Genomic DNA, 12,367 nt, shown 5'->3' with positions numbered 1-12,367 from the left:
AACAACAAAGCGGCGAGAAGCTTATCCTACGCAGTCAGCTTAAAAAGAAAACACCCAGGCATGAGCACGCACCTCCTGTCTCCTCTGAAGCCCTGCCTGTGCGACCCTCGCCGCCCTTGGATGTTTCACTCATCTTGCAATTAGCTCTCCCTCTTTACTGCGTGGCACGGTGGACGTGTTGTATTTGATCAGCAAATTCTCTCGTCTCCCTTATACGCTTCCTTCCCCTCAGTGACAACCGCGTCTCGCGTTCACATAACCACAGCCAGGAGAGCACTGTGACATTAAGTATCACAATTTTATTACAAAAATTAAATTCTTCATCTCTCAGTTTTGCCATGCTTGGAGCATATAACAATACAGTAAAAAACCCAGACCCAGAGAAGATAGTAAAGCAGATTTCAACAATGCTTCCACAGCACTCTGTCATTCATGCTGTTACTATACAGATACTGTAACATTCCTAATACAGAGTAGTACAAACACCTGCCAAAACACATCATGTCAGAGAACAAACTGTAATTAAATTACATTTACCAGAGGAACAAGAAACTCAAACCAGCTTCAGATAAATATAAAGAAAAAGAAAAGAAAAACAGAAACCAATAAACACTGAATTTGCAACTGAAAACATACTGAATGTGCTGAATAGTTGTACCAGCCCAAGGCACCCAGGCTTTGTAGCAATGTTGGCAAGTTAACGACATTCTTACAGAAACACTTGAAGCGAACAACGAACAAATTGACTTGTACCACAGTCTTGACTTTGCAGCGTCCTTCCTGCGTACACCCTCCTCTCACGGCGTTCTCCTCTCCTCAGTCACAGTGCAAGTTCCGGAGGGGCGGGGCAGAGTGAAGGGGGGGGGGGGGGGGGGGGCGGAGGGGGGTTGGGGGAAGAGTGGTGGTTGGATCGGGTGTTGGTGGGAATCTCGGGCTTCGCAGGGAGCTGTACCGCATCAGACATCACTATACAGCGCCAAACACTGACAAGAATTGGACGGACAGCACAATCTCCCACTCTCCAGAGGGAAGGGGGGTGGGAGCGGTTATGTAATTCCTCACTTGGATATTGAATTGTTCAAACATAAGGCGCAGATTGCCAGCTGCCAGTCCAAGACGAAATAAGCCAAACGAAAAGCTTAGGTGTGCTTCTAACTGAACGTCTGTGGGGGGAAGAAGAAGAAGAAGAAGAAGGAAGAAAAAAAAAGGAGCAACAGATACCAATACTTTCTCACTGAGGTTCCCAAGACAAATCAGATTTTTTTTTTTTTCCTCAAGATGAAAAGTTGTTGTTTTGCACATAAATACCTAAGAATGATAGAAATCCCAGATTTTAAGCTTACCAATAACTCAAATAGTCTCTAACAAACGTCAAATGAAGACAAGAACGACGAAAGCTCAGAAATACAGAGAGGCCTTTTCTGGATGAAATGCAGTTCAGTTGAGCGAACGGCAAGGCTCAAAGGTCCATTTGGTCGCTCCCCCAAACACTTCAATGTTGCTCTCCGTCCAGGAGAACACGTTGCCGGCCGGTGCTTTGCTGTTGCAGGTCGCCAAGTTGTAGATCTCGGGAGTAGAAAGTTTCCTGTTCCAGATATTCAAGTTTGCTAGTTCTCCGACATACGCTTGTGTTGCGTCGAAGCCTCCTCCCAGTGTGTCCTGTGGAATGAGACAAGTGTTAACATTAGTGTCACTATAAGTGAGATGTTTACAGTCGGGCCCGACCGATTAGTCGACTGGCCGATTATAGCCCTTCCAGAATAATCGTTAATCAGCCTGATTAACGATTATTCTGGAAGGGCTGATGGTAACACTTCTATTTTCAGTAATAAAGTGCAGGGAATATGACTCGGTTTTACTTAGAAATGACATCCTTGTGCTGTTATTCATCCAGTAGGGGGCGTCGTGTTCAAGTAAACTATAACGTAACAGTTAAAATTATTGCTCCATCCTTTACTCTTAAGCAAAAACCTTTTTGCTACTACTAAGTTTCTGATCGAAGTTTGATTCATAATAATAATCCAATCCAATCCATTTTATTTATAAAGCACATTTAAATAAATAACTTCATGGTTCAGAACGATGGAGGAAAGAAAAAGTTCAGAGAGGCGCATTACAAATCATGTTTCACTACTGACTTATAACATTGTTTATCCTACCGATATGTTCTGCTCGTCCCACACAATAACTTGTGACAATAAAAGTAGCTGAAATTTGTCAAATGCTCTCCCTTCATTTTCTATCTTTGTAAGAAGTCTTTGAACTTTATTCAAGGGATCAAAAGCAGCCATTTGTTTTAAATGTTTAAATTTAATCAGACGATATATCAGTTATTGGAATTTTTTTTCATTCCTTCATATCAACATCCTCATCGGCCCCAAAAAAATCCATGTGGGTCTGGCCCCTATTTATCTATTCACACTGTGTCCATGTGAAGAATCCTGTTGTTTGTGTTCACATGTGAGGGTTTTTGTTTTTTCATAAATAACTGAAATAGGTTATGTGTCTTTTATGAATCAGAATCAAGTGGGATATCTTTATGATTCATATATAATATTGTCACTTTGCCAACAGTTTGGGGTTGCAAAGGTCTCCTTATGTATCTGTATCGAGAATATTTCAGACCAAACTGAGGCAGTATACTTTGTGATGGGATAATGAGTTACACACTGATTAGATTGGAGAACCTTAATTGGCCTCTTCCCTGTATCCAAACTCTCATTTCATAAATACATCCACCTTTAATCTTTGTCCAAAAATCAAGCTGATAATTGGCCTGGATTATCTCCAACTGTGTGTGTGGGGGATTAAAGCGCTGTAGCAGCAGTCAGTTATTTGAAAATGTATATCCACCTGCTCTTGTCCCAGGACCAGCACTCCCTCTGGTTTGATGGGATGGTATGGTGCCAGGTTTTCTCCACTGCCCCGCATCACTCCGTCCTGGAAAGCCTCCCACATGCCGTCACGGGTGGTCCATGTGATGCAGAGGTGATGCCACTTTCCGTCGTTGATGAGAAACGGCAGCTTTGCGACCTGCAGCAGAGATATTTCACCGTAAGTCTTTCTCTCCTTTGAGATTCAGCAGCAGAGTCGACTCCCCACCTGAGAACTCATCACTTCGCCACCCTCTCCTCTTCCTGCTGAATCACTTCCCCTATCACATATCTCTTCCTCTATTAAAATAAAGCCTGTTATTCACCTTAGCACCTATTTTTATTCCATTCCCAGCTCAGGCAACAGTGAAGTTGTCAGATTACTCTGACTCAAGCACAAACTATTTTGACTTTCTGCTGTTCCTTACACTGCATATTAGAATCTCTGTCTTTCTTTGAGATATTATATATTGTCATTACCTTGTCATTAATTAGAATCTCCATTGGATTGTTTCCCCACTCAATCAGGACCAGCTCGTTGGCCTGACCCGGCACAGCGTAGGAGAAGGGCGTCCCCACCCCGGGCGAGGCGTTGGACTTGATCCACAGACACACACTGAAGGAGTACATCTCAGGGAGGCTCCTCTTGGCTTTGGCGTACATGTAGTTGGTCCTCAGGGGGAAGGTGAGCTGGAATTTGTCTCCTGGCCTGGTCTCTTTGCCTGTAATTGATGTTAATATCAGTGAAAGAGTTTCATTACATCAGTCAGGAGCTGTTATGTTGATATATACAGTGAGGGTTTTTCAGCATTTTGATTGTATGCATTATTCAACCAATAGCCAGAGGCAAAACCTTCACAAACCCACATATATTTTATATTCTGGAACTGGTGATTTATACGAAAGGATTAGATTATTACAAGGCCTGACTATTCCCAACACCATCCAATCTGATCCGCTGTGAAACAGTTTTTTTTACAATCATCCTCTGTCTGCTGTCTGTGCGTAGGAGGACTGCTGTCTTCTTCCTATCCCTCCATCTCCCTCTTTCTCCCATAAATCTTATGCACGCGCATTTGCACGTGCAAAAAAAGAAAAAAGCAGAGCAAGCCATTGATGTATGCTCCAAAAGGCGCCAGTGCGAGGCGCACCCTCCAAAGTTTCTCTCTGCCTCCATGACCTCTGCAGAAAAAAACAGAGATGACCCTTTGCTACAGGCTCATTTGCAAGTGTGACAGCCTGATTTTTTTTTTTGGCTGTGAAAACCATAAACTCAGCGAAGAAAAAGTGCTAACAGGTCTTGAGTTATGCAAAGCAATGCAGCTCTCCTCTCCTCGCTCACACTATCTGTGCGCAACGTGACGGCTGCGGCATTGTGAGCGCTTCCACATGAGCGGTGGTGTAGCTACTGTATAACACTGAGGGGTTTCTGTGGCGCCCAGGACTTAAAACAAACAAGCAAACAAACAAACAAACAAACCCAAAAACAATAAGATTAAACGATATGCTGCAGAGGATTTCTCAGCCACACTCCACAAGTCCTTAAGAAAATCCACACGCACCTTTCTCCAGGTCTGTGATCCGGTGATGCAGAGAGGTGAGGGTGGACTCCACTCTGTTCCGCTGATCGCTGTCGTTCCTGGCGCCCGGTTTGCTCTCCTCTAACGTGTTGACCCGGGACAGAACCTGCTTCTCCATGTCATCTATCTTGTTTTGCAGCAGATCTTTCAGGCTGTTCGCCTGCACGGTGTTGTTCCCTCGGCTGTATTGCTGTATCGGACAGAGGGAGACAGACACTGGGTTATAGGGAGGACATGGATGGAAGACTTTCTCTGGCGCTAAACTCCCGGACGCACGCTGCTCATACACTCCGTCCCTGTCCAAACTGCTTTACTTAACTCTGTGTTTCTGCGCCACATTATCCCAAAGGTATAGGCTACTTGCACTAGGTTTTTCACTTTACATGATCCCTGACCGTAGCCCGCTAAAAGGCGTGTGGTTCCAGGCAGAGCGCACAGAGCCAGAACCTTACTGCAGCACTTCATAATGAGTCTGATCCTCATAATAAACACAGATCCCTCAGTCTAATGAACTTTTCACCTGGTCAGCGCTGCGCTCCCCTGCTTGCCTACCTCTAGATTCTCCAATCTCTGTTTGAGCGTCTGTAAAGTCTGTCCCAGCTGGGCCAGAGTGTCCGTGGTGCCCCGGGATACATCCCCCATCGTGTTCTTGGACCCCGGTCTCCTCCCGCCCGGTCCCGCCGCCGCGGGGAGGCTCTGGCTCTCGCAGCGGCTCAACTTGGACGTTAGCTCCCTGATTGTCTCCTTTTGGTTCATAATGGTCTCCTTTTGCTGCAAAACGGTCTCCCGCAGCTGCATGACCGTGGTCTTCAGGTCTTCCGCCGGCCCGCTGTTCTGCATCGTAGCCGTGCACAGGTCCATATCCTTGGGCACCGACGTGCAAATAAACTGCGTCTGTCCGAAGTCTTGCGCGGCGCTCTCCATAACGACCAGGCAAGAAAGTAGAAAAAGTTTCCACGGGGATCGGTCCATGGTTCCAGATAGGTATAGCCTACAGCGCGTGTGTGTGAGAGAGAGTGAGACAGAGAGAGAGCGGTGGTGTCTCGGAGGTTTCAGCACCACGGAGCTGTCCGCTGAAGCTGTGAGCTCTGCACGGTCGCTCTGTGCACTTTATATAGCGGACATAGCGCAGCGCACATCCACTGCATCAGAGAGGGGAGGCAGCGCGTTTAGCTATACCTACAGAGTCCTGCCCCTTATTTAAGGTCGTACTCACGCAGCTCTTACTGTAACAGAGAGCGCGTGTGTGCACTATACACTTAGAGGAGAGTAAGGACTATTAGACCCCGTCCTGCACTGGACAGGATGAAGACCAGTACACACGAATATATGGTTTTGAATGCTTCTTAGCCTATAGATGACTGATCCGGATCCTTAGGGCAGCGATGTAAAATACTCAAATCCTTAAGAAAAAAGCTTAGAGTATCAGTATTAAGTAGTTTCTACACGTGCTGAGTCTCGCCTCGGGCTGTAGTCTTACAATGTAATGTGTAACTGTTGTTTAACCTGCAAAAAACACAATGCTATAAAGATGTTTGCACCTGTAACTGAGTCCTGAATTCTCATGTTTCCATAGTAGGTATATAAGAAACTGAAACGAATGTTTATAATGAAGTCACGAGAATAGTAATATATAAAAAATCTAAAAAAAAAAAAACAGATTTGTTTCAGCTGAAATCAGGCTAAATTACGTATTCTTCTTTCTTTTTTTTTTACATAACCAACTATATTTGAAAAACCACTCGAACAGTTGTGCCACAGTTTGGTATATTTCCCATCCTCCCACTACCGCCACAATATTATCCCTATTTTTTCCAGCAGAACTCGTGAAGTGTCTCCCACTGACAGATACAGGGACATACAGGCTGATGCACTTTTTTTTTTAAATGACAGACCGGCTTTATTTTATAAACCCTCCTGAGCGCATACAGGGATTGTGGCGTTGATGATATCGGTCCACCTTAAATGAAAGCCGCTCCCCATTCCTCAGAGGAGTCTGTCCCACGGTCGGAGTCCCCACAACCACCACCACCTCTCTCTCTCTCTCTCTCTCTCTCTCTCTCTCTCTCTCTCTCTCTCTCTCTCTCTCTCTCTCTCTCTCTCTCTCTCTCTGTGTGTGTGTGTGTGTGTGTGTGTGTGTGTGTGTGTGTGTGTGTGTGTGTGTGTGTGTGTGTGTGGCCCGCGCTCTCACCGTGGAACCGTCCTGAAGAACGGTGCGTGCGCTCTGAACAACTACAACAGGCTGCTGATGCTTCTCACACTGCCCCTGTCTTCTTGTACAGTCCGCAGTAGTCTGCTCTATCAAGACAAAGTCTTATTTTGAGCTTAACCCAGAGGTGTTTAAATGTCAAACTCACACACTTGCCCCCCCCCCACCCCCCTGACTTCTGGAGAGCAGCGCGCCTCCACCGCAGTGCGCAGCCTGACAGGGACGCTGTGGGCCCGCGTGTTGCGCTGCCGCTGAGCTGACAGTCAGGTTGAAGCCCGCCACCTCAGGACGGAGGCGCTAGAAGGAGAGAGGAGATGTTTCCAAATAATAAAACAGACTGTTACGTAACGACCCCCCGCGGCTCCAGCATGAATAAATAAGAGCGCAGCGCGAAAAGGAGCTTGAACACTGACACAGATCATGTTAGGATAACAGATTATCAGTGAGGACATGCAGGCAGCCCGGTGCCACCTGACTTCACCTGTACTTTAGATACAGGCTCTTATGTTTAGCGTTGCACTGGGGCGAGAGAAGACAAGGAAGTGTTCCATATTCATGAGTGATCTCTAAAATAAGCCATCTCTCAGTGCACCTGCGGGACCAAAGCGTTCCCCTTCAGCAATGCGTTCAAATAATAAGAGGAAAATAAACCCATGTCTGTTTTACAAGTTGTTTTGTTTGTTTCTCCCAGGTTCCTATGTTGAAATACTCGGTAGCCTATTTATTTCCTCAAAATTCTGTTGAAATGAAACAATGTGAGAAGGAGGCATCATTGTTTCCTCATTGTGCACAGCCCTATCAGAACCTTCGAGAGGTTCACTTCCAAAGGCTTCAGATTTCACAATTTCATTGTGCTTTATTTCAAGATGTCCCATCGATATGAAGATATATTGGTTGGTTTTAAGAAACAAAAACAATATCAGTGCTCTTCCACGGTTCCTATCCCAGGCTCCCTCTGGAGCACACAGGTCAGTCAGCCAATAATACACACTGACCACTGGAATAAAAAACAAACAAACAAACAAAAAAACAGCAGATTTCAGGAGAGCACATGTGAGGATGAGCCGAATCCTTCAAGGGCTGAGGTCAGTCACTGCTTTGACATCACAAAGTTACAGAAGTTCTGCCGGGTAAAATGGGACATATAAGGTCTGAGGCATAATACACAAAAAATATTACCAGCCAATCCCCAAAAATGATTTTGAGTTGTTGCCATAACACCGCTCAACAGAAAACAATCAATTTGATTAGTTGTTGGTAACCATGAAGTTCTTGATGAAACTTTGAAGGAGACTCAGGAGAGAAACTCAAGCGTTAAGTGCAGTGACATGCGGAATTTCACTTTTGCATAATAAGGGTTCTAAACAATAAAACAACTATATTAATATAGCATAGTAAGTATTTTTATGATGTGTTTAAGTCTTATCATTTTGAATAAAATGTTTGTCAAATAGCACTTTTAGCTTTGTCCTATATTCCCAAAACGTTTGGGAATATGGGACAAAAATTTCAGCTTTATTGGGACCCTTTATAAACTGTTAATAATTGTGATAAAATCATGATTTGAGCAGTTATGTTGAACATTATTGTTGTTGGTACTTTTTGTATAATTTTTAACCTTGTAGCCTACACATTTTGCCTTATGCAGTTACAATAATAGGCTAATATAGGCTAGCCAAGGCTAACAATGTGAATCTAGGGATTGTGAGCTGTGTGGGCAGGGTAGCCTATTGGGCATTAAATGTGCCAATGTGGGTCTCAGTGAGTTAGATCTATTGTTTCTAAACAAACAGGCTATACTTTACAACATAATTTCACCACAGAAATATGGAAGAGATCAGTGATAAATGATAAAAACATCAATATCAATCAATTCACCCCACATGTTCCTGGGAGAAAATGGGAGGCTTCTTTCTATGAAATGATGTTCAGGTAGGCTAATTCATTTCCTTAGAAAGCAATATGCTGCAGTCTAGACACAGAAAATGGAAAAATATCCAAATTCTTTGCCCAAGAATATGAAGACATTGAAAATTTCCACAGAAAATCGCATCTTTTTTTTCTTCTTCTTCTTCTTTTTGACAAAAAGCAAATGGCTATGTGTATTTCAGTGTTAAAATTAGACAGTCCCTCGTTTGACATCTGGCCAGAACATGGTCTTTTTTCAACCTCTACCATTAAGAGTAGGTTATATTCACAGTGTCCCTGGATGGAGTCTTTCTATTTGCTGCCAAGTGAAGAATTACCGCCTGCTGAGACAAATGACTTCTCCCACTCTGTCGCATCAGCCCAGCCGAGCTGCGTAAAAACTGTGCCATCAAACAGGAAACAAATGTGCCGCTCAAGCATTTTTTTTTTTAAACCCTGCCTTTACTTTTTCATTGTTACACTGTATAACTCGTGTTTGTGATGTAACGGTGCCACTGGCTATGGTGGGATGAAAATTGACCCAGCAGTCCGCTTTAATTTGTTTAATTAGGCTATCGATCCAGCGCATTGTAATCAGCAAGGTGCCAAGCTGAAGGCGAGAAACATCGCATGTAACAAATGGTTAAAGGCAGAGTCTAATTGCTGGGGCCCAGGACAGCCATGGAACACATTCTCCTTATCTCAGCAGCTTGCATAATAAACACCAAGCAATACTTGCCATGAGCGTTCATCTGAATGGTTCAACAAGTGATGCCTCATTCATCTTCAGCACACCAGCATCACTAAAGCCATTTGTTCACCAGAATGGGAACACATTTTCAATGCTTTTTGATTTGTAGCATTTAATGTCAACAGTGGAGCTCAGCAGTGAGACAGCCCACCTTCTGATAGCTACAGTCAGGTTACGGGAAAGGAATGAGCCGCCTGCCACATCCAGCTATTCAATATTCATCTCCTTTCCCACGCGTAGAAGGTGCCTCAACACCATATGTTCAGCCATGTTTTCTCTCATTCCAACCATGTGCCTGCCACTCAATCTGCTGTACCACTGAGGAAAAACTAACCCTGCATTGGATTTTGGTCTGCTTTTACTTTTATTTTTTACTTGAACTAATCTTAATTTGTTAGCAGAAACTTTGGAAACTGTGGCAGTTTTGCATGTTGTTGAGGTCAACTTCAATTAAAAAAAAAAAAAAAAACCTCTCTGTCTCTCTGAAAGCAAAGTATGCTGATGGGATTTGATCTTTTGCAGCCAGATTTTGATGTGCTCTTCTTTCATGTTTGTTTGGGAATATGTGCAGTCTTGAACTGACCCTCTAACTCCAGTGTTCAGAGTGTTCAGAGCACCAGGTCAGATCTGTACACACACACATACACACGCAGCATCCAGCAGGCCAAGCCGGACTCCAGGGGCTGTGTGGAAAAGGGCTGAAATCCATAATGATCAGTCTCTCTGGCTCACTGAATAATGTAAAGCTTTATAATAGAACCCACTCTCTAATGGCAGAGATAGATAAGAACCATTTCACACGCTGGCAGCACACTGCTTGCTTATTTATCCAGCATCTGCAATAGCAGAGAGAGAGAAGATGCAGAGGACAGGGAGTTGTACAACTGACAATGCAATATAAACAAAACAACAAAGAGGGGGCTGCAGTAAGGGCAGCACAACGGGGTCTGATATGGTTTTGTCTTTGGGGATCAGCACATGCTGACAAACTAGAGTTTTTTTAATGCAATTCTCTTTCCTGATCAGAATCCCTCTTTTATTATCCTGGCACGGCTCAAAGGAACTGCAAATGTAATTCTTAACTTTACTCTCTCTGTTTGTTCTGTGCACGTTCCACAAAGCAGAAGCTCTGCTCTCCCCCTGTGCGCACTCCGCCACCTCACTTTCCCGACTGCTGAGAATTCAGATGCGCTGCCAGGTAACTGGAGCCTCGGCGCGGCGGCTCTGCTTTCTCTGCCGCGCTGACGTCTCAATTTCAACCATCCCACAGAGAGAGAGAGAGAGAGAGAGAGAGAGAGAGATGAAGGAGGAGGGTGGGGGGTTGTCCAATGGGGACGCCTGCGATGTGGAGGCAGTCTGCTACCATGCATGCACTCCCTCTGGGGACAGCATGGAAGATGGGAGGAATAGAGTAGGAGAGAGAGAAAAAATGAACACAGACAGTCATCCAGGCTTATGCGCAATAGTCATGCACACACATTGTAAATAGCTTAATCCACCGACCTGTTATTTCCCTCTACATGTATTCAGATAAGCAGCAGGAGTGAGTTATTTGGCCTTGACTTTCAGCTCCATAACCAATTCTCATAACTCCTCAGACGGGAACCTTGCTTTATTGATGTCCAGCCACACCAGAGACTCATTTACTAACTGATCCCCCTCTCATTAAAACCCAAAGTGACATAAACAAATACCAGTGGCATTATGCATTCCGCTAGGTGCTACGCTAACCTCATCATAATTCTCCAAAGTCTACGCATTAACACTTTGGCTACGACAGCACTGTTCATCAAGCAGCTTGTGTCGGCCTTGTTGGACTCCCTCCAGAAACAACAATTTTCCCATTAGGGCCTTAGCCTCGACAAGTTCGTGGCCAAAATGTGTCCGAAAGAGGAAGTGGGTTCAGGCTGTGTGAGCGAAATGATGATTTTGTTTTTCAGCAGTTTGCCTGAAGCTATGTGGAGGGGAAAAAAGGATGTTTTTTTCACTTCTTGTGCTATTTTCCGTGAGGAGGGATGACAACCTGGTCAAAGATTCAGGATTTAGCTTGATGTAAAAGTTCTCAGTGGCTGTTATAAGGTTTCTTGTTGCTGCTCTGTCTGCACAGCTCAGTTTATCAAAGCTCCAAATCCTCCACATCACATCCTCTGTATAGACTGGCAATGAACCTTCAACCAAACTTGGTGATTACTGAATTAACACTGACTCAACAATGACTAATGTTAACATATAGCTACACAACATGTAAATAGCATGACATTTGGAGTAGTGTTGTAGAAGGCTAAAGACTGGGCTTGTGACCACATTTTCAAGGTCTTGGTCTTGTCTCAGTCTTAGTTGAGCTGGACTCTGGATTTTTTCTCAAGACCAGTCAAGACCACAGCTGCAGTGATGTCTTTTTTTTTTAAGTAGGCTATATTTTTTGGGGGGGTTATTTTTAATGGATAGTAGGCTACAGTTGAGACAGACAGGAAATGGGGAGGCAGAGAGAGGGGGAATTACATAGTAAGGCAGTAAAGGGCCGCCCGATGCAGGATTCAAATCAGGGCCAACTGCAGTAAAGACTGTAGCCTCTACATATGGGGTTCCCGCTCAACCTACTTGTGCCACCCGGCGCCCAGTGACATCTTTTTTTTTTTAGCCGCAAATGCCTCTGTCACTCACTTACTCTGGTTTATGTGATGTAATTCAGTAACTTTAAGATGATTCAAATTGTTCTACTGCTTGTGTAAGCGTCTGAACAACTTGGTGTCACCAGAGTCAACAGTGGGAGGAGACTTCAGCAGGTTCTGTGCTGTGTTCTTCTGTTCAATCTAAACTTTTTTCAATTAAATATGGTTTGGATTTCCTATAAAACATGTCTTCTTAGCTGAGGAATAATGTAAATATCAAGCCACATGATTATTATGAGAACTGGTACTGGAAACAGTAATGGTCTTGAATATGGTCTCGCATTGGTTTGTTCTCGGTCTTGGACTTGATCTTGACCCCCTCAAGGTTTTGGTCTTGTCTTGGTCTTGACTCTGTCTCGGGTTAGGTGGTCTTG

The 12,367-nt window shown here is 44.2% G+C and overlaps 1 protein-coding gene across 1 annotated transcript; it reads right to left on the bottom strand.

The window, feature by feature from the left end:
* Nucleotides 1-279: 279 nt before the first annotated feature.
* On the bottom strand, nt 280-5,536 carry LOC146991405 (neuronal pentraxin-1-like). Its single transcript, XM_085769071.1, has 5 exons — nt 5,006-5,536; nt 4,436-4,643; nt 3,354-3,595; nt 2,854-3,033; nt 280-1,659 (listed from the first exon to the last, which is right to left on the bottom strand). The coding sequence occupies exons 1-5, from the start codon at nt 5,423-5,425 to the stop codon at nt 1,438-1,440; spliced, it is 1,272 nt and encodes a 423-aa protein (XP_085625197.1). The 5' UTR covers nt 5,426-5,536; the 3' UTR covers nt 280-1,437.
* Between the last annotated feature and the right edge of the window lie 6,831 nt (nt 5,537-12,367).

This window comes from Trachurus japonicus, chromosome 1 (genome assembly GCF_045865225.1).
Source record: "Trachurus japonicus isolate A0001 chromosome 1, Traja_1.0".
In the NCBI taxonomy this organism is placed as follows: Eukaryota; Metazoa; Chordata; class Actinopteri; order Carangiformes; family Carangidae; genus Trachurus; species Trachurus japonicus.
This window is presented reverse-complemented; position numbering and strand designations above follow the sequence as displayed.